The sequence below is a fragment of the Geotrypetes seraphini genome, chromosome 3 (genome assembly GCF_902459505.1).
Source record: "Geotrypetes seraphini chromosome 3, aGeoSer1.1, whole genome shotgun sequence".
NCBI classification, from domain to species: Eukaryota; Metazoa; Chordata; class Amphibia; order Gymnophiona; family Dermophiidae; genus Geotrypetes; species Geotrypetes seraphini.
The window spans coordinates 305,794,859-305,819,464 of NC_047086.1; the positions used below are offsets into that span (position 1 = coordinate 305,794,859).

The following is a 24,606-nucleotide window of genomic DNA, read 5'->3' on the forward strand; positions in this document are numbered from 1 at the left end:
AAGCCTCTGCTTGCACATCTGACCACAGCTGGCATGTCTTTCAATTTCCTAATTTGAAGCAGAACAGCCTGATCATCCTAAGTTACAGTGGAAGAATGAATAATAGCTTTGTGTGTTATGAAATAAGAAACGGATGATTCTGAATATCTAAGATCAGCACAGATAAAAATTGTAATAACATAGTTTCTAGAGGCCTACGTTACTCAGATACAGAGCCTAAAATGTGGTTTGTGTTCCATGTTATGAACTGTGTATAGGCAGTCTCTTCTCTACACTGAACTGTTAAATGGGAACTTATTTTCACCTTTGTGAGACGGTGACCTTGTTACTGCCCCCGAGTAAGAAGGCTGGTTGTATTGTTTTCCCTGAATAACCAATAATCATATTCATGAAGATCGTCTTATGGAGAGGGAGGGTGCCTTGTATGGTGGAGTGGAGCACAGGGATGGATTAGTTCTGAGATGTGAGAAGGGCTCAGGAAAACAGCCTGGCTGAACAAAAGAGGATCTAGCAAACAGCACTGAGAGGGAGAAAAAGCTGTTAAGATGAGAAATCCTTCATTACATCCTACACATTTTTAATGTTGTACACTTAGGACCATAAAATGCCAGTTTTGCAAATTAGGGCTGATGAATTTTACAGATGACTCCTTTGTTTGAGTCTTAACGTCATGTGGTAAAGCTCCAGCATATACCAACAATACAAGACTTAATTTAGTGTGGGTTTTTTTTAATGTCATAATAAATTCTCCCTCGCATACCTCTGCCAAGAATGTTAAGGAGCTTGCTGTGCTAAGAGATTGAAATTAGAAAGGTATGTGTGTCAAATTACTACAGTTTTAAAATTTACCCAATAATTAATTTCCTGGATGTGCTTGTGTTTGCTAGATAATGTGAAGAATATCAGATCTTAATACAGAATTTGTAAAGCACAGATTCTTCAGATGGTGGTCAGACATGTCAGATCAATAAGATAAAGAGTGGCCCTTATCCTGGGATTTTAATCTTGTCATCTCTTAGGATTTGACCCACTGGGTTTATACCACACCCAAGGATTTAAATTTGAAGGAGCTCCATGGAGCTGCATGTTTCATGAGATCAGTGCTAAGGAGAGAGATGGCTATCACAATGAAGGCTCTGTCTTTTTATGTATTACCTCTACTGACATTAAGGCCTGTTGGTGGACTACTTTGTCAGATGCAAAATGGTAAGATGAGCAAGGTTACATGTCCAAGAGAGACTTTCATAACAATAACACTGGAAATAGCAGTATTGGTGGTCTCTGTATCAGGAGTGCAATTTCTCTCTCTCTCCTGTTATTACAGCAAATTTTTATTTCCAGAAGTTTGGTGTACAGCTATTGAGTTAACTTCTTTTCTTTTTTTCTGCAGTGATTATTTATTCAAGTTGCTTCTCATCGGAGACTCTGGTGTCGGAAAATCTTGCCTTCTACTTAGGTTTGCAGTAAGTTCATTGCTACTAGTTTTGATCCTGTTTCTTATTCTGTGAAAGTGTTTAAATAGCTTCCACCTTTTCAGGAATGATGGTTTGAATGACATTCTCAGAGTCATTACACTGTTGTCTTTTGGGGACTGCTGCTGAGTAGTGGGCTTTATTGCTATGTTGGTTCTTGGCTCCTTTGTGATGGTTTAAGGACAGGGTTCCTGCTTCCATTCATTTGATCATTCTGTTAAAAAAAAAACGACTCTTGGGATTCCTGCACCATGGAGAGGCACTGCAAGGATTACAGGGACCAGACGGGTTACACCTGACCAGAAGAGGTAAGAATGTCCTTGGACACCGCTTAGCCCACCTACTTCACAAGGCTTTAAACTAGGTAAGTTGGGGGAGGGTACTGGCACAAACAACCTACTTGACGAGCTAAGCTACCAATTTCTTGAGACTAAAGTAAGGGAGACTAAAGTAAGTAAACACTATAATTCAGGGTCACATTGTTATGCTGGGGCTAAGGGGAGTACACATTGTAATTCTGGGTCTAAGGGGAGTTCACATTGTAATTCTGGATCTAGGAGGGGTGCACATTGTGATTCTGGGACTAGGAGAAGTACACATTGTAATTCTGAGTCCAGCAACAGAATACACACTGCAAACTGTATTATAGGAAGTCAAGTTGATCAAGAGGGAATACCCCCACAGGGTACACACAATTCTGAGTCTGGGTTAGGCATAAACTGTAGTTCTGGGTATGGGGAGTCCGGGAAAGGTGCACGTTGCAGCTCTGGGTCTAGGAAGAGTACGAGACATGCAAATAATGCTAAAGGTGGCCTAGTTGCTATAGCAGGAATGTCCCCACTGAGACATAATGAACATACAACATGGAGGGCTATGTACGTCAACGCCCACAGTCTGGGAAACAAGATCCTGGAACTGGAAACAGAAATGACAAATGCCGACTTGGATGTGGTGGCGATATCTGAAACCTGGCTCACAGACTCCCAAGGGTGGGACATGGTCATACCGGGTTACAACTTGCTTCGCCGAGACAGAGAGGGCAAAATGGGAGGAGGTGTAGCATTATATACTAAAGATGACATTAAAGTCACCAGAATCACAGATGTCCACTACACTGGGGAATCCCTTTGGGTAAATTTAGCCAGAGGGAAGGACAAATGCCTGTATCTTGGCGTAGTATACAGACCCCCAAGACAACAGGATGACCAAGATATGGAATTAGTCGGAGATATAGAGAATATCACCTTGCGTGGGGACACATTATTGTTAGGTGACTTCAACATGCCTGATGTGGATTGGGTCACGCTTTCCTCTGCTTCAGGCAGCAGCAGGAGGCTATTAAACTCCTTGAAGGGAGCAAGACTAAGGCAACTGGTATTGGAACCAACAAGGGATCAGGCAATCCTAGACCTGATACTTACCAATGGAGAAAGTGTCACAGAAGTCTCGGTGGGCGACACATTGGCCTCCAGCAATCACAACATGGTATGGTTTAATCTCAGGAAAGGTTTCACTAAATCTACCACACTGACCAAGGTCCTTAAATTCAAGGACACAAACTTCAACGACACGGGGAACTTCGTTCACCAGGCGCTACAAAGCCAAGCAGAAACCGATAACGTGGAAGAAATGTGGTCAACTATGAAAGCCACCATACAGGAAGCAACAAACCGCTATGTTAAATCGGTAAGTAAACAGAGTAGGAACAATAAGCCACAGTGGTTCTCTGCGGAGATCTCGGACCTCATCAAGGAGAAGAAAAAAGCATTCATCTCTTACAAACAATCAGGGAAACAGGACTCCAGGGAAATCTATCTGGCCAAGTCAAAAAGCAGTCAAAACAGCAGTTAGGGAGGCCAAATTCCACATGGAGGAGTCTTTAGCAAGGAACATAAAGAAAGGAGATAAATCCTTTTTCAGGTATATCAGTGACAGGAACAAGAACTCAGGTGGGATAGTACGCCTCAGGAAACCAGAGGGAGACTATGCAGAAACGGACTCGGAAAAAGCCCAACTGTTAAATGAATACTTCTGCTCAGTCTTCACCCGCGAGGCGCCGGGACTTGGTCCTCAGCTGCAGACAAGGGTTGACTCAGCTGATCCGTTTAGTAATTTCGAGTTTACGCCCAGCAGTGTCTGCTGCGAGCTGTCAAAGCTCAAGGTTAACAAGGCAATGGGGCCTGACAACCTACACCCCAGGGTGCTCAGGGAGTTGTGTGATGTCTTGGCGGAACCGCTATCCGCACTCTTCAATCTCTCCCTTAGTACAGGTAACGCCCCGTTGGACTGGAAAATGGCTAACGTCATTCCACTTCATAAGAAAGGCTCCAAGATGGAGACAGCAAACTACAGACCGGTGAGTCTCACATCAATAGTGAGCAAACTAATGGAAACTCTAATCAAACGCCAATTGGATACGATCATGAACGAGGAGAATCTACGGGATCCCCGTCAACATGGATTTACTAAGGGGAGATCCTGCCAATCCAACCTGATCGGCTTCTTTGACTGGGTGACGAGAAAGCTGGATGTTGGGGAGTCCCTGGACATCGTATACCTGGACTTCAGCAAAGCATTTGATAGCGTACCACATCGCAGGTTGCTGAGCAAGATGAGTTCTATAGGATTGGGAGACACGTTGACGAAATGGATTGGGAACTGGCTTGAGGGTAGGCTTCAGAGGGTAGTGGTGAATGGCACTCCCTCCAAAACGACGGAGGTGATCAGTGGAGTTCCACAGGGCTCCGTCCTGGGCCCGATCCTGTTCAACATCTACATAAGAGACTTGGCAGAAGGGCTCCGAGGTAAAATAACATTATTCGCTGATGACGCCAAACTAAGCAATGTAGTGGCCAAGAGTACAACAGACAAAAATTCAATGCCCGACAACATGATGCACGACCTACTACTACTGGAGCGCTGGTCTAGGTCCTGGCAACTCAGCTTCAATGCCAAAAAATGCAAAGTCATGCACCTGGGCAGCCAAAATCCATGCAGGACTTACACCCTAAATGGCGAGATCCTAACAAGAACTGAAGCAGAACGTGACTTAGGGGTGATCGTCAGTGAGGACATGAAGGCTGCCAATCAAGTGGAGCAAGCTTCCTCCAAAACAAGGCAAATCATAGGTTGCATATGCAGGAGTTTCGTCAGCCGTAAGCCTGAAGTCATTATGCCATTGTATAGATCCATGGTGAGACCACACCTGGAGTACTGTGTGCAATTTTGGAGGCCGCATTACCGAAAAGATGTGCTGAGACTAGAGTCGGTCCAGAGAATGGCCACCCGAATGATCGCGGGTCTCGAGGATCTCCCGTACGAGGAAAGGCTGGATAAGTTACAGCTCTACTCGAGCAGAGAGAGGGGAGACATGATCGAGACGTTCAAGTATCTCACGGGTCGCATCGAAGTGGAAGAAGATATCTTCCTTCTCAAGGGTCCCACGGCAACCAGAGGGCACCCGTGGAAAATCAGGGGAGGGAAACTGCACAGTGACACCAGGAAATTCTTTTTCACTGAAAGAGTGGTTGACCGCTGGAACAATCTTCCACTTCAGGTCACTGAGGCCAGCAGCGTGCCTGATTTTAAGGCCAAATGGGATAGACACGTGGGATCTATTCTCTGAGTTAGGTGGGGAAGGGTCATTGCGGTGGGCAGACTAGATGGGCCGTGGCCCTTATGTTTCTATAAACTCCCATATCTTCTTTTTCTTTTGTGACCATCACAATCTGTCTTTGTGTAGATAAAATGTACATATGTAATATTTCCTTAGCATCCAGCTGCAGCAGTGGGTTGCATCCCCTTTCTATCAGCAGATGGGAGTTAGAGAAACTGTATTCCAGTGATGTCCCCAGTAAAAGTGCTGGTGCTCTCTGGGACATTCCTTGTCGTCGGCAGCAGATGAACTTGTAGGTTATAACCATCTACCAGCAGGTGGAGATTGAGAAAACTGACTGACCAAGGAGCATACCATCCTATATATGACAGAGCTCAGTTTTAATGCTCTATCTCCAGCAGGCAGATGAATGGTATCTCACAAGTTCCTGGTTTTATCTTCTGTTTTGCTTCTGTTCTGGGTTTCCTAGTTCAGTTAAGCCTGGGGGCATTTAGAATCGGTGTTTGTCTATTCTAGGGCTACATCTGGTGGTGCCAGGTCCATCCACTCTCCTTAGGCTTCCTTCTCACAATAAAAAAAAATGCTCTGATTTGAAGGAGAGGAGCTCTACTGATGTTGCATTAAGTAGAAGTTTGAAGTACCCTGTTTCCCCGATGATAAGGCAGGGCCATCAAATAAGACAGCCCCCCCTTTTTAGAAAAAAATGTAAAATAAGGCACCCCCCCGCAAATAAGCCACCCACCGATACCTGCGCTTACCCGAATCGGGTGGTACGGTGGGTGACTCCGTGTGGTCCCTCCGTCTACCGTATTTGCCTCCATGGCTGCGTGCCGCGCCTCGTCATGAAGTGAAGAGGAGGAAGTGACAGGACTGCAGCGCGCGCACGTGACTTCGCGCAAGGAAACACAGGCAGCTTCCCTCATCCCTCCCTAACGGAGACTGCAGGAGTTTGTTCACGGCCAGAACATCCAAAAGTGAGACACGCAGACAGGTTTCTTTTGCTGTGAGCAATACCACTTACTGTATATAAAGCCTGTTTAAAATGCATACGGTTTATAAACAATGGTTTCACATTGTCAAGTCCCCTCTGATGCTGCACTACAGAATAATCTCTTTACTGTGTTTCCCTGATGGAGAACATTGGGGACATTAAATGGTACAATATATGGTATGATGGATAAAGCTGGCCATACACGAAGGGGACGTATACAGATGGATCAAACACTGGTTGGCAGGCAGGAGACAGAGGGTTGGAGTGAAGGGTCACTACTCGGGCTGGAGGAAAGTCACGAGCGGAGTTCCGCAGGGGTCTGTACTTGGACCGCTGCTGTTCAATATATTTATAAATGACCTGGAAACGGGGACGAAATGTGAAGTTATAAAATTTGCGGACGACACTAAACTCTGTAGAAGGGTCAGAACTACGGAAGAGTGTGAGGACCTACAAAGGGACCTAAACAAACTGGAGGAGTGGGCGAATAAATGGCAGATGAAATTCAATGTAGGGAAATGCAAGGTCATGCATATAGGGAGAAAAAACCCGATGTTCAGCTACCAAATGGGGGGATTAGTATTAGAGGGAAGTAACCTTGAAAGAGATTTGGGTGTACTGGTGGATACAACAATGAAGTCAACGGCGCAATGCGCAGCAGCCGCGAAGAAGGCAAACAGAATGTTGGGTATTATTAAAAATGGGATTATGACCAGAACAAAAGAAGTCATCCTGCCGTTGTATCGGGCAATGGTGCGCCCACACCTGGAGTACTGTGTTCAGTATTGGTCACCGTACCTCAAGAAGGATATGGCAATACTTGAGAGGGTCCAGAGGAGAGCGACACGAATGATAAAGGGCATGGAAAACCTTTCATACACTGAAAGACTGGAGAGGCTAGAGCTCTTCTCCTTGGAAAAGCGGAGACTCAGAGGAGACATGATAGAAACCTACAAGATCATGAAGGGCATTGAGAGAGTAGAGAGAGATAGATTCTTCAAATTTTCAAAACATAAAAGAACAAGAGGGCATTCGGAAAAATTGGAAGGGGATAGATTCAAAACAAATGCTAGGAAGTTTTTCTTTACTCAGCGGGTGGTGGATACCTGGAATGCGCTTCCAGAGGACGTAATAGGGCAGAGTACGGTAATGGGGTTTAAGAAAGGATTGGACAATTTTCTGTTGGAAAAGGGGATAGAGGGGTATAGATAGAGGATTGCTGCACAGGTCCTGGACCTGTTGGGCCGCCGCGTGAGCGGACTGCTGGGCGCGATGGACCTCAGGTCTGACCCGGCAGAGGCATTGCTTATGTTCTTATGTTCTTATGATTTTTCGGCCGACCGATTCTTCAGCCGTCAAATAAGACAGCCCCCCCTTTTTAGAAAAAAATGTAAATAAGGCATCCCCCCGAAAATAAGCCCTAGAGCATATTTTGGCCTTCCAAAAAAAATAAGACAGTGTCTTACCATCGGGGAAACAGGGTATCTCTGTAACTTAGCAGTGCTTCTTAATGCCAGGTTTGGAAGAGCCACATGCATGGTAGGAGTATGAGTACCTTGGTTACTGGATGAGTTCTATGGGCATGTGCTGCTATTGTGCAACACTATTTTTAGGTCTCTTATTACCACCTTTGTGTTTGATTAAGTTCTTGCGCCGTCTGTGAAGGCTCATGGCAAATTTGATGGAAGTCTCCGTGTCTGCTTTTTGGCCCGCTTGCCCTTCCTTACTTTGGTGGTCATCTTATTTCTGTTCTATCTCCAGCCTCATTTGGGTCATGTTTGAAGGGCTCCCTTCTCTCTGGACTGTTTTCTGCTGTGCTCTTTTGCTGGAACCCTAGTGGTGTTGGGAGCTATATGAATCCATTTCTTACAGTTCATTTGGGAACAGCCTTCTGTTGTTGGTCCACTTCTCTCTTCCTTTTCATGCTCTCTGGAACACTCAACATTTTTTCTGTTTTGAGTGAATGGAATGTTGTGTGGGTTGATGCAGTTGGTCCCAGGCCTAACTCCCAGCCATGCTGACTAAGACCGCATCGCTTGTTCAGCCTAACAGCCTCGCTCTAAGGACTTGCCCTGGTAGAATGTGGAGCGGGGCTTTGCATCCTGAATCATCACCCATGGGCATTAACTTGGTGTGACTATCACCTTGGTTCCTGCAGGGCCCTTGCTGTTAGGAGTGATAGGTCTTCATCCCTTCTGTACTTTTTTGTGGTACCTGTTTCATCCAGCTTCCTGCAACTTCAGGCAGCCTGGTTTAGCCCTGTTCCCCTGTTGCCAGGAAACTAAAGCAAATTAAAAATACAAAGCATCTTGAATAAGCACCCAAGAGCCAAGTAAGGGAGTCCAAGAACAAGTCCCATTGCAGGGTATGTTTTAGGTGCACAGAACAGGCTCATTCCTGCTGGCCATATGACTGGCATGGTAGCAGGCTGGAGCTACATTGCCTGCAGGAGGCTGAGGCTTGCAATGTGATGGGCCACTTCTGATACCAGAAGTGGCCTGGGGGTTAGTGAGAGGCCCTTCACATGGAGGCACCTGAGGCTGCTTGTGCCTCAGCATTGGGACCTGTGGTCCTAATTCATTTGGTCAGAGGCAGCCATATTGTTTCCTGCTGCAGTTTTTGTGCAGCAAGAACAGATTTAGCACCCATTGGGACTTAGTGAGTGGGGGGGGGGGGGGTCAGTGGTCCTTCAGCTGCACCTAGCCCAAAGTACAGGGGAATTTTGATGGAGGCCCCTAATTCTGATTTGGCTACAGCAAGTGATCCTGCTTGTTAAGCAGGCTTCTTCAGCTGATGCTAGCCCCTGCTTGCTAGGATGGCCCCTCCTGGTCTAGGGGGCCATGCTAGGGCCTCTTTTTCAAGGAGTTAAGAGGCACATGAATGATGCAATACTTGTGGGAGATTTCTTGACCTCGAGGACAGCCAAGAAGCGGCAGGAGACCTCTTGGACTCAGTTATTGGGGTGCTCAGTCAGATAAGCGTGTTCTTTCCAGAGGAAGAGCATTCCTAGTGATCTGCCTATTTATTTATTTGTTCATTTTTATAGCCCGTCCTCCCCAGGAGCCCAAAACGGATTGCAGTAAAATAAAATTAGGTACTTGGAACTTCCCTAACTGTCCTGAAGGCTCACAATCTAGCTTAAGTACCTGAGAAAACAATTATTAAATAGTAAAGATATAACAATTCAAATAATAAAAAATAAAAAGAATAACATTAAAGTAAATCAAAAACCTCAAAGACCCAAAGCAATCCAAGCAAGATAGAATAGAAATCCAATTGGGCTGTAATCAGTGTAAGGCAACAGAAGGATACAATGGCTGAGAAGAACCTTCGATGATAAGTCTATCACTGGCTGAAGATGATCTCTAGAGCCCAACCATGGGCGAGGGCTAACGGCCAAAGATTGCAGGTAGAAAGGAGGAGGCAGGCACAGCTGATCCACCGACTACAAGACCGCAGCACGCAACATTCATGGGCTCTCCCTCCACAGCCTCTCCGACATATGACCGGCCAACTCCATTTCCCAATCCTCCGGCTCAGGGACAGGCCAACGGGCAATTGAAGCAGTCCCCGCCCAGCGTGCAAGAAGAGTATCATCCCTGTTGCGGTCATCCAGGAAGAGCAGTCTGTCCTCGCACCGATCACCCGCCAACGCCAACTCCTCCCTCCACATAGGGATGTAACTTGCAGATAGACAGGGATTTAGGCAGAAAGAACTTAACCGCCTCATTGATTTGCCTCTGGGTCTCTCCTCTGTATCATCTGAGCTCACCAAGGATGACCCTATCCTAGAGGGCCTCTCAGGACCTCCATAAGCATTCCGCCTTTCAAGAAGCACTCTTCCACATGATGGGGGGTGAGGGGTGAGAGGCTCTATATGGTTTTCCAGAGGTCCAAGATTCTGGATAGGCTGTACCTTCTTTTGAGGAGAAGGAGAGATATTAGAGGTTCTCCAAAGTGGAAGCTCCTGATCACAGCTGAGGCTGAATCCCTCTCATGAAGGGGAATTTGACCCTCAAGGAAATGGTATGAAAAGAAGATAGAATAGCAACTCAAACTGGCAATCTCCTTTATTACTGTGAGTGTTCACACCACCATGTATGCGGTTACATGGTAAAGGCCATGTTGCTTTGGTTGCAGCAGCTACTGGAGTCCCTTGAGGTGACCCTTCTGGAGTCAGGTGCAGAATGCCTAATGGATGTCCTCTGTGACTTGGTATGGATAACGTTTCATTCTTTGGCTTTGGTTGTGGTGGCCAAGAGGTGGCACTGGCCGCTGAGTGTCAGAGGCTGCTTCCAAGAAATTTCTGACTCAGCTCCTCTTTATGGGTCACTTGCTTTTTGAGAAGGACATTGGGAAGCTAGTCAAAGACCTAGGGGAGGTTTGTCTGCTCCAATTCCTAAGCTGAACTAGAAATGGCCCCATTGGACCTCAGTGGTCAAAGCCCTAGGGGAGGAGGTCGTTTCATGTGTATCGGTGTATCTCTCCATATACTAGTAGACCCTTCCAGGGGTAGTCTGGAGGACCTGCAGCTTTTACAGGAGCCTCATGGACCTCCTCAAGCTCCTTTGTACAGCAAGAACATGTTCCATGGAGAGGGATACTTCTCCTGGTGGGCCTCCAGTAGCTTCTGGCCTGTGGGCCTGTTCCCAGCCTGATTCTTCTATCAGATGGGTGTCAGATACTTGCTCTCCCCTGAACTTGTTCTTTTACTTTATCAGCCCTTCCTCTTTAAGCAGTCTAATCCGTCTCTGGGGTTTATTCCTGCTGGCCAGTCAGCTCCAGAGACTGGAGGAGGAGATGGGCATTCAGAGCACTGCTTCTCTGGAGCATCTGAAGGTTGTGGAGTTGGTGGCTTTGGACTTATCTTCCCTTCTGGATGTCCTGGAGGAGGGGAGATTGTCCCGGAGAAGATGGATGACTCATCGATGATCCGCTTGTTCTACAAAGAAGAATTGCCGTCCTTCGTTAGTACACTTAGAAGTGCTTTAACATTTCATTCCATGAGTCAGCGACACCCACCTCTGCTAACCCTCCCCTAAGATAGTGAGTACTAGGCAGCTGTCCATTTTCTGTTCATGAAGCCATCTAGGAGCTGATCACAGCACAGTAGACTCCACCAGATGCGAGTCTTTGGGTGGTGTAGGCAATAGCCTGTCTGTACCCTCTTCCACAGGAAGAACTAGATAAGTTGAAGTGTCCAAAGGTGGATGTGCTCATGGCCACAGTGACTAAGAAGACCACAATTCTGATGGAAGACTGGATGGCCCTAAAAGATGCTCAGGATCACTGGTTGGAATCTTCTCTGAAGTTGTCCTTTTGGGTGGCAGTTTTATCCCTTCAGGCAGCAGTTTGCATCTCATACACTGCCTGGACTTTTCTTCCCTGGGTTTAGCAGTCGTTAGATGAGCTGACGGAGACTGGATCTTCTGATTTCCAGTACCTTCCTTCAATGAAGATGGGTTTGGCTTATTTGGATGCTCCTATATAATTTGGTTCAGCTTTGGCTAAATAGATGGTATTGTCAGTGGCCTGGCGTGTGCTATGATTACGCCATTGGGTGGTGTACCCAGCTTCCAAACTTTGATCAGACTCCCATTTCATGGGAAGCTTCTTTTGGGGGAAGACTTGGAGAAACTGGTCAAGGAGCTGGGGCATTTGTAAGGTTCAGAGACTCCCTGAGTATCATCCTTGGGTGGTTGGGAGGCAGCCTCAAGGTTGGCAAAAATACAGGATTAGAGGAAATATTGTCTTGGGCACTCAGGCCTTCCAGAGGTCACATTTTCCTCAACACCAATCCGGTCAGATGGTGCCCTCCGTTTTGCCCAATGTGGTCTCCTCGTTTCACTTGAATGGTCATTGTTTCTACCCATCTTTCGGGAGGACGACTACTCGGACCAGTTTCAGAAGTTGTGCTATGTCCACAGGGTGCTGTTGCAATACCTGCAGGACACAAATGAGTTTCACCATTTGGATCACTACTTCATGCTTTTTGGTGGTCTTTCTCAGGGATTGGCAGCTTTGAAGGCTGCCATTGCTCAGAGGATCAAAGAGGCTGTCTTGTTGGCGTGTGTGCTGGAGGGGAGGTCTTCTCTGCTCTCCCTGAAAGCACATTCGACCAGAGTATTGGCAGCTTCATGGGCGGAGTCACAGTCAATTCTGTTGGAAGAAATTGGTCAGCCCGTGTGCTGGTGGGGAGGTCTTCTATTCTCTCCCTGAAAGCACATTCGACCAGAGTATTAGCAGCTTCATGGGCGGAGTCACAGTCAATTCTGTTGGAAGAAATTGGTCAGCCTGTGTGCTTGCGGGGAGGTCTTCTTTGCTCTCCCTGAAAGCACATTCAACTAGAGTATTGATAGCTTCATGGGCGGAGTCACGGTCAATTTTGTTGGAAGAAATTGGTCAGTCTGTTACTTGGGCTACTTCACATTCCTTTTCCAAACACTTTCGGGTAGATGTGGCAGCGCAGTTGGTGGTTTCCTTTGGAGCATCCATCCTGTTGGCAGTGCTTGCCACTCCCCAAGCACTGCCTTATATACTGCTTTGATACATCCCATTCGTTTGGATTTGTCTGATGCTGATGACAGAGAAGGTAAAATTAGGTTTTGCCAGATCATTTTCTTTCCCTTAATCACAGCAGATGAATCCAGGGACAACCATTGGAGGTAACATGCTACAGTTAGTCTTGTGTCTGTTTTGCTGGCTACTGTTTCTTTCCTTCTCAGTAGGTTCTGTTCATTGAGTATCAATTGAAGAGGGTGGATTGGTGAGACGGTGTGGTTCCAGTTCCTTCTGCTTTGAAATGGATAATTGTGAACAGCCAAGGAACATACCATCCTATATCACAGAAGTCAATTCAGTGCACTCTATCTCCACCTGCTGGTGGATGGACATAAATTCATTCATTTGGATTCATCTGCTAGCTAGATGTCTCATGGACTGGGTTGAGAACATCTGCCCTAACTGCATTTCACCAGATTTCCCTTAAACATCAGCTATGCTAAAATGCTCTTCTTTTTGTTTTGTGAAGTGTATGTGATGCTAGCAGATGGCCAACAATACAGCCTTAATGAATTTTATAGGTGATCTTTTTCACCTCACAATACTTGTGACACCATAGTAGTGAAACACATGGCCAGGAATTGGGACATATATTTGAAAATTTTGCTCCTTGTAATTGTTTTTCCTCATTAAAGTGCTGATTTTCCTCTCAGCTACATTGCAGCAGATCTCTTTGGACTGTGAGCAGATGATGACTGGCACTTTGCAAGCATTTCTGTTTTTGATTGAAAGGGATCCTTGAATGTGATGTTCCCTTGTGTCCCAATGTCCTGAGATATGTGTATCACATATACTCAACCCCCTTAGAATCTCCTGGTTAATCACACATTGTAGGACTATGAACTGTCAAGGTAATCATTATGAATCCTTTAAATAGCTAGAAAACTCTTTAATCCTATTATGTTTAGTGACTCCCAAGTTTCTCACTCTTCCCTTCCTGTCTATAGGGTACATCAGAAACCAAAATCATCTTTATGAATTTGTGTATTATAATTTTAAGTTTTGCAGAACTGTTTGCCCTAGCTATGAAACATTTCAAAATCTAATTTTTTATAGATTCATATATGACATTTTTTGTCCAAGTGTAAATCTTGGTATAGTCCTTTATAAAATATGACAAGAATATTTAATCAATTGCTAATTTTCATTTCCCTCTTTTTTTTTCTGCAGGATGATACGTACACAGAAAGTTATATCAGCACAATCGGTGTGGACTTTAAAATCAGAACTATAGAGTTAGATGGAAAAACAATCAAACTTCAGATAGTAAGTATTAAAATGTGTTGTACTGGAAGGTGGGGTGGGGGCGGATAGAAGCCATTCTGCTCAACAGTGGGCTGGGAGCAAGTTCTGCTGGTCAAGAAGGTGACCAGGCCTATCAACAGTCTTGCTGCAGCTGAATCCAAATTTCCATGTATGATGCACTTTTTTTTTATCCCTGGCTTTATAAGTGATTGCATAGCATGACCTGGAGATGGATTGTCTTAGTCTTAACAACTGAACTTACAAGGGTAAAGTTTTCTAGCATATGAGAAACTAGCATAATTTGAAGTCCATCAGAAAGTTTGAGATGTACAATGTTGAAAAGTAGAACCTTCAAGAACTTCTAAAATATGCCCTCTCAGCATAGCTCAGAGCAATATTTTGTCCAGGCATCCATGTAAAGGATTAGCTGTGTCTTGGCAGTGCTGCCTTATTTTTCTCTTTGAAGAGGCGTAGCTAAGGCAGGAATTTCCTATTAATTTGCAAAAGCTAAAATCTCTCTGGAGTCAGAAGCTGACTAAGCTCATTGGTGCAGAAATGAATCTGCTGTCACTAGCCTTGGCAATGCTCAGTCTGTTAGATCACATAACAGTATAGAAACTGAAATTCCTTCTCTCAGATATACATTGGGCCTTTTTTTTTTTTTTTTTTTAAGGAGGGGTGTATCTCTTGAAACTTGTGATTCAGTTTGGCCCATTTTTGAACTCAGTTTGTCTCCTTGGGTTTTTCCACATTTCATCCTATTCTATAACTCTGAAATTGTGTTTTGTGTCTGTAAGTTCTACTACTTGCCATTTTAGGAGGAGTGTCTTGGGAAGGGAAGTGGATTGGCCCACCCCAGTGCCCTTGAATATTCTGTGTCATTGGGGATTCTGGCATTTCAACTGACATGCCTTGTAGGGGCCATATATTTGTTGAACATATACTAATATGATTCATATTTTTTCCATACAGTGGGATACAGCAGGGCAGGAAAGGTTTCGAACAATCACTTCCAGTTATTACAGAGGAGCACATGGCATCATAGTTGTGTATGATGTTACAGATCAGGTAAATTTACTGGTAATGCTGATTCATGTATGTACTGGCTTAGTCATAAAATGAATATGCACAGGTGTCCTGTGTGTATGCTTTACTATTTTGTTTCAGGGACATTCTGGAGTGGAGTGTGCAAGAATGTTAAGACACTTAATTTGTTTTTAATTATAGAAAAAATTCAAAAATTGACGGTCCTAGATTAGATTTGTTATATACTAGATGTGTATCAGGTTGTTCAGATGTTTGGGTCCCTTTTGAGGTTGCCCTTGTCCCCTCTGGTAAAGATGCTATGGCTTACTGGTGATTAATTGGTGGCAGCTTTTATAGCTTCTACCATCTCAAGTCAAGTGAGTAGAAGTAGCTCTTTCTGGTTGGCTGATGGCTCTGTTAATCTCTGCATAAATATCTTATACACTTTGTCAGAATATTCAAAACAAAATGGTGAGCCTTGATTGATCAAAGTGTGATGAATGGTTTTCTCATTGATAGGGCAATGTTAATGTGTTTCTGCAATGGTTCCTTAAGGGACTGTTTCTGTTGCATTGGCATACTGGTTTCCAGATTGCACCATCCCTTATACTGGTGTTGTTACTTGAAGAGTTCAGTTTACTACTTCAGTCTGATGGTATGGTAAGGAGAACACAATCAGTTTGGACTGATCTAATGGGATTTAAGGAAAGCAAATTGACAGGTATGAATAAATTTCACCATACTAATGCCATATAGTAGATATAATATGGAAAGGTGGAACCCATTATGCTCCCAAACCCCCAAATATTAGACTGATAGAAATGGAACCATGACTGATGTAATGGCTTCTGATGTCTCTGGTGAGGGCTTACATATCACAATGGATGTTAGACTACTAAAGACAAAAAAAAAAAAAAAGCTGCAAAATAAGGGGCATTCAATAATTTATTTACCTGAGTATGACAGAAAGTAGCATGCGTGTTGAAACAAGTCTGCATGTTGTGACTTGTCTCAAAGTTATTCTCTATAGTCCCTCCAGACCAGCACAGAATGGATGGGTTTACGCTCTTCTGCCAGCAGGTGGAGACTGAACCATTGTCTTTTGGCTACAGTACAAGTGGGCTATGCAGACCCATCTACAATGAGTCTGTTCTCAGTCTCCAGCAGGTGGAGTGGTAAACTTGTGCAGTCTGTGCTGAGGTTTGTTAGGCCTGTTGGATCAGATTAGTGAATCTTTCTTGTCCCTTTTGCTGTCCAGACAGAGCTTGGGGACCCTTTCAGGGATCCTATCAACCTTGGGTTGCCACACTCAGAAGGGTTGAGTCTCTCACCCCCACCCCCGTTTCTCCCACCTCCCCTTCTGCCTTTGCTTTAGAGAAGCCACCTGTTTGGCACAGACTACAGTTTAGAGTCAGTGGGGTCAGCTTTCTTGAGACAGCTGGTGAGCTGTGAAGAAAAAAAAAGAAATAAAAGAAGCATAAAAAGAGCCTGAGGCTGCCATTTTTATACAGTGTTGTGCGTGGGTCTTCGTTGTGTTCGTTATGAGCACTTCTAAAAAGCAGAAAAAGTGTGATTTTTGTGGGTGCTGAGTGGTGGATGCAGCCTCATGTATACAAAGTGTTCTGGCCGCCTTGAGAGGGAACCGGTATTGACGTACAGGGCTCCCCTTGGTGCATGCCCCGCACGTTGGGGGATGGTGAAGAAGCCCAGGCTTCCCCTGCCACCCATGCCATGGTTTCCTCACCTGCTGGCAGTCAGGGAGTTTTGGCGTTGCTGACCACTGTGAGTGCCGGGGATTCCCTTGCCGCTGCAGCAGTGGCTGCAAGCAGTCCTACTTTAGCAGCTAGGTCTAGTCATGCCTTGTTAGCGAGCCTTCCTTCAATTTTGGCGGGAAGCGTGGCCATTTTGCCTGCGGTCTCAGGCAGCCTTCCTCCTGTCTTAGAATGAAAGGAACAGGGCTTATATATATCTTCTGCTCCTGCTGTGAATTCTGTATTGCCACCGGGGGGTTTTGCCTTGATTTTGTGTTAGCCATGTACAAGATTTATTTACAGGTGTCTGTGGGTCCTGCTTCTGTCTGGGGGGGTCTTTATCTTCCATGGCCACCCCTGTTCATTCTCCTGCTCCAGCTGCCTCTATCCAGCCCCCTCAGCCATCGTCCAAGCAGCCACAGTTGACTTGGGACGAGGATCTCTTTATGGCTGATCCGGTTTCATCAGATGAGGACTTGAATCTTGGGGGGTGGGGGGGCGAGGGTCCTGATGACTTGGAGAAATTTTGGAGGCACTTGTTGCGAGGATGTCAATTGTGTGCATTTTTCACCGGGAAGAGCTGCAAGACCTTATTCTTCAGGTATCTTTGGTTGTATGCTTTGAGGAGGAAGCTAAGGACCCCCCTTGAGTTGACCCACTCTTTCCCTATGTATCAGGATATTTGGGATGTGGTGTACACTCAGTGGAAGATTCCGGACGTGCCTTTTAGCTTGGCACAGTCCAGGCCAGGCTCTACCCCATTCTTGATGGGGATAGAGATACCTTTAAGTCTCCTGTGGTCGGTGTGGTGGTCTCCGCTATCACTCACAGACATACAGTGCCAGTTGAGGGCGGTTTGGCCCTGAGTGACACTCGGAACCGTAAGATGGAGGCTCTTCTGTTTTGATGTGGCTGCCTTGTCTGTCCAGGTGGCATTTTATGGTGGTCTTATACCCCGAGCTTGTTTCTGGTGGTCTGAGCGGGTCTTGGACTGTGAGTCAGCTAACTGGTCTTTAGTGGATCAGGAGGTGGCTAAGATTGAGCTCGGCACTTCTTATCTCTCTTATGCCATGTTTGATCTGTTGCGTGCCTTGGCCAAGTCCTGTGGCTTCGGGGTTAGTCAGCGGATGCGGCATCTTAAATATAAGCTCAGTAAATTTCCCTTTCGGGGCTCCTTTCTCTTTGGGGAGGAGTTGAATAAACTTATTCAGGCCTTGAATGACTCTAAGGTGCCTTGGCTGCTGGAGGACCAACCTCTCCAGGCTTTGCGGAGTGGTACTGCCCTTGGGTGTGTGCGTGGTTTTTGTAGGTACTGCCCTTGCCAGGGGTCAGCCCCCTTTCCTTCCAGAGATAGCTTCTTTCAGCTCATGCAGTTCTTTCTGGAAGCCTGCCGAGGGGGGCAAGACTCCTCTGGGGGCTTTTCTTCAGCCCACCTGGCCCAGTGACTCACTGCTAGTCCTTCCCTTGGTGCCAGTCAGAGCCTGGTTGCGGGAGTTTTATCGGGGGTGGACCTAGATCACAACAGATTAGTAGGTCCTAGAAGTGATTCAGGACGTCTATGCTCTAGAATTTTTCCGTCCTTTCACAGATCGTTTTCTCTCTTCTCCTTGTCAGGCAACTTGGAAGAAAAGGGTTTTTCAGCAGATGCTGCTCAGGTTGTTGGACCTCAAAGCGGTGGTCCCAGTGCCTCCTCAGGAGATTCACACCGGCAGGTATTCCATTTACTTCGTGGTACCCAAGAAAGAGGAGTCTTTTTGGCCCATTTTGGATCCAAAAAGTGTCAGCAGAGCTATCCAGGTTCCGATGTTTCATATGGAAACCCTGAAAACCTTAATTCCTTGTCATCAACATGATTCGGGTAGCGCATGTGACGGAAGAAATTCCATAGGTGTCCTGTGTCTCATATGTTTAATGAAGTTGATGTGATTTATGTGATTTACTTTTATATGATTTATTTCAACTGCTTTGAGAAAACCTATACTGATTGGCCAGGAGGATGTGCATCCAAGATATACCCAAGGTCAATTTAGTGCTCTCTATCTCCCCCTGCTGGTTGATGGACATAATCCCACTAGTCTCTGATTCTTCTGCTGTGACTAAAGGAAAGAAAATTATCAGGTAAGGACATAATTTTACCTTCTTGCTGTCCAGCCTGGAGAATTTCTGACTTCTCTCAACTTGACAGAGGCCTATTTGCATGTTCCAGTTTGGGCCTCCCATCAGCGATTCCTTTGCTTTGCGATTTTGGAAGAGCAAATCAGTTTTGTGCGTTTCCTTTTGGTCTAGCCACAGTGCCGCTGACCTTCAACAAGATTATTGTGGTTGTGGCAGTGGCCTTGCGCAAGGAGGGAATTCTGGTTTACCCCTATCTGGATGACTGGTTGTTTCAAGCAAAGTCATTTCAGGAGAGCTCCTGGGTTACGACTCGGGTTGTGGATTTTCTGCAATCGCTGAGTTGGGTGGTCAACCTATCCAAAAGCTGGTTGACTCCGTCTCAGCGCTTGGAGTATCTAGGTGTTCTCTTTGACACCAGCTTGGGGAGAGTATTCCTGCCAGAGGCCCGGGTATGCAAATCGAAGGTGCAGATTTGCTCCCTGATAGATTGTCAATGCCCGCAGGCGTAGGATATTCTGTAGGTCTTGGGGTCAATGGTAGCCTCCCTGGAAATGGTTAAGTGGGCTTGGGCTCACATGCGTCCTCTTCAGTATGCACATCTTCGGAGATAGTTGCCCCAGTTGGACTCTCGTGTATCTCTTCGAGGGTTAGTTCTTCACAGCCTACACTGGTGGCTACAATCTTGCAATCTGATTCAGCGAGTGAGTCTCTATCAGTCCCATTGGACAGTGCTTCTCATGGACGCCAGTCTCCTCAGATGTGGGAGCTCAATATCTCGATTCTTACCTCTCTAACTTTCTTTCTTTTAGTCCCTCCAGACTGGCACAGACCCCGCCTGTCGTTTTGTGTTGTGTGTTTTTTTAGTTTGATTGTTTGGGTTGTTGTTTTTTTTGCAAAGTTACATTTTTTTCTGCAAGATTTTGTTGTCTTGGTTGTTGGGGAGTATATTAAGAGCAGCGGCACTTGGTTTGGCTGGTTTAGTTGGTGAAGTGTGGGGCGTTGCTGGAAGGTTCTTGTTCCAGTGTTCAAGTCTGATTCGGACATTTTCCTTTGTTTTCTCCATGTGAGTGTGGAGTTGGTATGTTATTATTCAGCCTAGTTAGTTTGTGCTTGGCTACTCATCAGACTGATTGTAGGTGGGACTGCATAGCCCACTTGTACTGTAGCCAGAAGTCAATGTCTCATTCTCCACCTGCTGGCAGAGGAACTTAAACCCATCCATTTTGTGCCAGTCTGGAGGGACTAAAGGAAAGAAAATTAGCATGCAATTTCTCCTTCATGCACTGTTGCAGCTCAGTACAAGTTTTAACATTCCTAGAGATAGGATGTCAGGAGAGTCCTCGTGTGAATCAAGTAAGAAATAGAGAGTTGCGCGGGGACAGAAATCCCACCCATCCCCACCAGGATCCTCTCCGTCCCCACCCATCCCCGCAAGAAATTGCCTCCATCCCCGCCTGTCCCCATAAAAAGCAGCAATTACTTCTGACAGGATCATCAATTCCACAGTTTCTTTTGTGTTTGCGCTGCTGTTTTCTTTGTGGAAACTCTTTGGTGGAACCCTTTTTTTGTTTTCTGTTCAGGTAGTTAACTTACAAACTCCCTGTTTTACTAAGGCTGACATGTCCATTATATTATATGGATGAACCCTGCTTCCAAAGCCTTCCATCCCCGTGGGAGTCCCGTTGGCTAGAGAGGGGTCCCCGTGGGCCAGAAGGGGGTCCCTGTGGGAGTCCCATAGGTTAGGGGGGATTCCCACGGGATTCCTGCGATCCCCGTTCCCGTGCAGACCTCTAGTAAGAAACTGCTAGATTTGGTGCACCATTCAATGATCAAATTTATCACAAAAGAAGGGAAAAAGTTATAGGTAATCCGTGATCGCATGACTGCAGTTTATGGTGAGTCTGCCCCATCATTCTACAAAGTAAAATTTTGGAGCAAGCAGTTTAAGTGGGATTAGAGAATCCATTGAAGATGACCTTCACATTGGATGACCTGTGGAAGCAACTTCCACAGAAATGTGCAAGAAAGTCAAGGATTTAATTTTGTCACACACACACCCCAACATACCAAATAACTGAAGAAATGGGCATCTCGGCAGGTACATTTTGGAAAATAATTCATAAGTTAGGTGTGTCCAAGATTAGTGCAAGATGGTTTCCGATAATGCCGATGCCATATCAGTAGGCCACAAGGCTCCAGTACTGTCAGGAGAACTTGGAGATGCTCTGTGAAGACCAAGTGAAATTTTTTCATTGTTTGGTGACTGAAGATGGGATTTGGGTCTATCACAGAGATCCCGAGTCTAAAATGAAATCAATGCAATGGAAGCAGAAGTCATACACCACCCCAATAAAGTTCAAGACAGAAAAATTTGCAGGCAAAGTCATGGCAACTGTCTTCTGGATTGATGAAGGACTTTTGTTTCTGGAGTTCATGCTACACAAGACAAACATAACCGGAGAGAGTTATGCCAACACAATGATCACTTTGCTAGAGTCAATCAAGAAGAAAAGATGAGGAAAACTCTCAGCTGGCATTCTGCTTCTTCACAACAATGCGCTGGTGCAAGTCATGACAATCACAGGTTGCCATCCGAGAATGTGGGTTTCAGCAGCTGAATCATCCACCGTGCGGGTTTCAGCAGCTGAATCATCCACCATACAGTCCTGACCTGGCTCTCTCAGATTATTTCCTGTTCCGAGTTTTGAAGAAATCTCTCTGTGGACAGCGGTTTTGAAGTGATGAAGATATTAAGGAAGCTGTGATGTCCTTGCTAGAAAGTAAAACAGAATTCTTTTCAAAGGGGTTAAAGTCATTGCAGGAAAAGTGGATGAAGTGTATGGGCTATCGGGGGACTATAATGAAAAACAAAACATTTTGAAAACTCTTTCCTACTGAGGTAGGTAGATTATTGAACACCCCTCGTATTTATGTAGGATATTCATAGCAAAGAGAGTGGTGTTTTTGTTGACTGAAATAAGATACTCTAACATTACTAATGTCTTATTATTATTTTAAAATGCAAGAAAAGGTAAGTCTGAGAAACAGAACACCAGAAGATCATATATCAGCTGTTAGAAGAGGCTTTATCCATGTGATTTTTATACAGGGTTATATGATAGTCCATTCCACTGTGCAGTTTCTTCCTTGTGAGCGGAATGCTCAATATGGAATTATTGCAATAAAGTATAAGTTAGAGGGAGGGGATTTGGTGTTCTATAGGACAGTATAGTTGATGGCATACCATATACAGTATACTCGAATATAAACTGAGGTAACTTTTTTCCCCAAAAAAAGGAGGAAAAAAGGTTGACTCGAATATAAACTGATAGTTTATATTCAAGCACCGGTGCTGGGGCAGAAGCGACACCCTCCTCCCTTCCCTGGTATCCTGTCTGCCAGCTCTGCAGCCAAACAGCCAGTCCGCCCCCTCCCCCCCTTTAACAGACCCCCCACCCCCCTCCCAGACCCATCACAGGCCTCCAGTACTGCCTTGGTGTTCCAGTGATGTAGGGAGCTGGAGCTGCTGTCAATCAATCCTTCCCTCCCTCATGGCATCTTTGCTTGTGCAACAAGCTAACCAGCCTGCCCTCTCCCCTTTCCTCTACTCCTGGTACCCCCTGCAGGACTACCTTAAGTCTCTGGTGGTCCAGCATTGAGGCGGAGCAGGAGCAGTCCCTCTATGCTCCTACACAGCAGTCTCCTTAGTTTTTAAAAAAAAAAAAAAATGGCTGCTATGAGTTCTCGCCCAAAAATCAGTTTATATTCGAGTATATATAGTACTTGCAGTATTAAAATATTATCGCTTTGATAGGGTACAAGAAGGATTATTCCTGGTGGAATTCTGCGCAAAATAAAATCCAAATTCTGCAAGTTTATTTGGCATTTAAACAATATTTTTGCTAATTATTATTCAGAATTTCAGTACAATTCAGCATTTTCATTAAATTATACTAGAGAAAACAAAGAGCGTTCAAATTTTCCTCACTTTTACTAAACCGCAGTAGACCTTCTTACCACGGGCTGGCAAGGTAAAGGCACCAATCTCATTCAGTTCCTATGAGTGTCGGAGCATTTACCTTGCCGGCCCGTGATGAGCTCTACTGTGGTTTAGTAGAAGCCAATGTTAGTGACTTTCTTCTAGCAGCAGACCTTTGTAAAAGACCACTTTAGTGAAGTTTGGTTGGTTGGTTTTTATAGTACTTTGCCTTTGTTGTTGAAAAATATTTCTAAAAGTTGACACATTTCAATAAATTCAGAATAAAAAAAGCCTTTTTCTATCTTTTGTTGTCTGAGCAGTTTATTTTTCCACTCACTTAGGTTCCAGACTCCTTTTTATTTTTTCATAACTGTCTTTTCAAGATGGCCTATTCATTTGGCATTTTGTCCCAATCTGTCCTGTCCTGCCCAGCATCTGTTCCCCCCCCCCTTTCCCAGTCTCTCTCCTCAGCTTCTCCCCTCTGTGTCCCTCTACATTCCCTTGCATCCATCATTCCTCTGTCAGAATCACCGCTTTTCAAGCAATGTCCCTGTGACTAGCAGTCCTTATATGCCCTTGTAACAATGCACTTTCTCCATCAAGCATTCTTCTCCATCTTTGTCCCTCTTCGTGCCCAGCATTGTTTCAATGTCCCTGTCTCTGCGCTCAGTCCCCCATCTAGGATCTGTTCTCTATGTTGCTGTGCAGGATAACATAAGAACATAAGAATTGCCATACTGGGACAGACTAAAGATCCATCAAGCCCAGTATCCTGTTTCCAACAGTGGCCAACCCAGGTTCCAAGTTCCTAGCTAGAACCCAAGTAGTAAAACAGATTTTATGCTGCTTATCCTAGGAATAAGCAGTGGATTTCCCTAAGCCATCTTCCACCCCTGAGCCAGCCTCTCTCCCCTACCTCCTTTGAAGTCTGCATCTCTCATTCATCCCTCTCACTCTCCCTTATCTCCTCCCAAGCCAGAATCTCTTTACCCCCCCCCCCCAACACCTCCAGCCAGCATCTCACACTAACTCCCCCTATCCCCCTGAACCAGAATCTCTCTCCCCATTTAGTATCTCTCACTCTCTCCCCATTGTCTACTATCTTAACTATGCTGATTCCAGTCAATTGCAACCTGCAGGTTTCCCTCTACTGCAGTCCTGCTGAGACATTTGGGATCGTGGTAGAGGGAAGCCTGCAGAGCCCATTTAGGCTTCCTGAAAATTTTGCAGCCTGAATTGCTGTCGACAGAGAAGTGCCGACCTGATACCAAAATTCTGCACAGACCTTGGGTAATTGTGCTTCCATAGCAAAGCAGCAGATGAATCCAGAGACTAGTGGGTATAGCTCACATCGACCAGCAGGTGGAGATAGAGAACTGATTAACAGTTGGCCTTAAAGCCTGGTGCTCCTTCTGTTGCTTCAGTTTTGCTCTATCTCCCAGCAGGGTTGGAGCTACCCTTCTAGCTCCTAGTCTCTGGCTGCTGCCGGATAGATTGGATTGGTGGTCCGTTGGAATTCCTCTGTTGAGACTAGTTCTCTTCAGTAGGTTGGGGGTGCCTGGCTGATTGGTGCCGGCTTTAGGAGGTACACCTGGGCCCTCCCAGGTCCCTCCTCCACCCTCCCCTCCGTTGGATAGAGGGGTTCCTTTCCAGGTTGCAGGACTATTGGCTGGCTTCTCCATTCCAGTAAAAAAAAAAAAAAAAAAAAAAAAGGAGCCTTCCTGCGTGTACTGAGCCGGGCAGGGGTTAAACTCGGCTTCCAGTACATTTACCAACAATTCCCTGGCTTCGGGGGTGAGCGGCTTCCCGTTTGGGTGAGTGATTTTTTTTTTGCTTGCTTGTTGGTACTG

General features: G+C 45.4%; 1 protein-coding gene across 1 annotated transcript in view; it reads left to right on the top strand.

Moving 5' to 3' along the window:
- The window catches only part of RAB1A (RAB1A, member RAS oncogene family), an 86,267-nt gene that overhangs the window by 44,820 nt on the left and 16,841 nt on the right, over positions 1-24,606 (top strand). Inside the window, exons 2-4 of the mRNA XM_033937852.1 lie at positions 1,391-1,463; positions 13,811-13,906; positions 14,858-14,953. Coding sequence (XP_033793743.1) covers positions 1,391-1,463; positions 13,811-13,906; positions 14,858-14,953 — 265 coding nt within the window. The remainder of the gene's footprint in view (positions 1-1,390; positions 1,464-13,810; positions 13,907-14,857; positions 14,954-24,606) is intronic.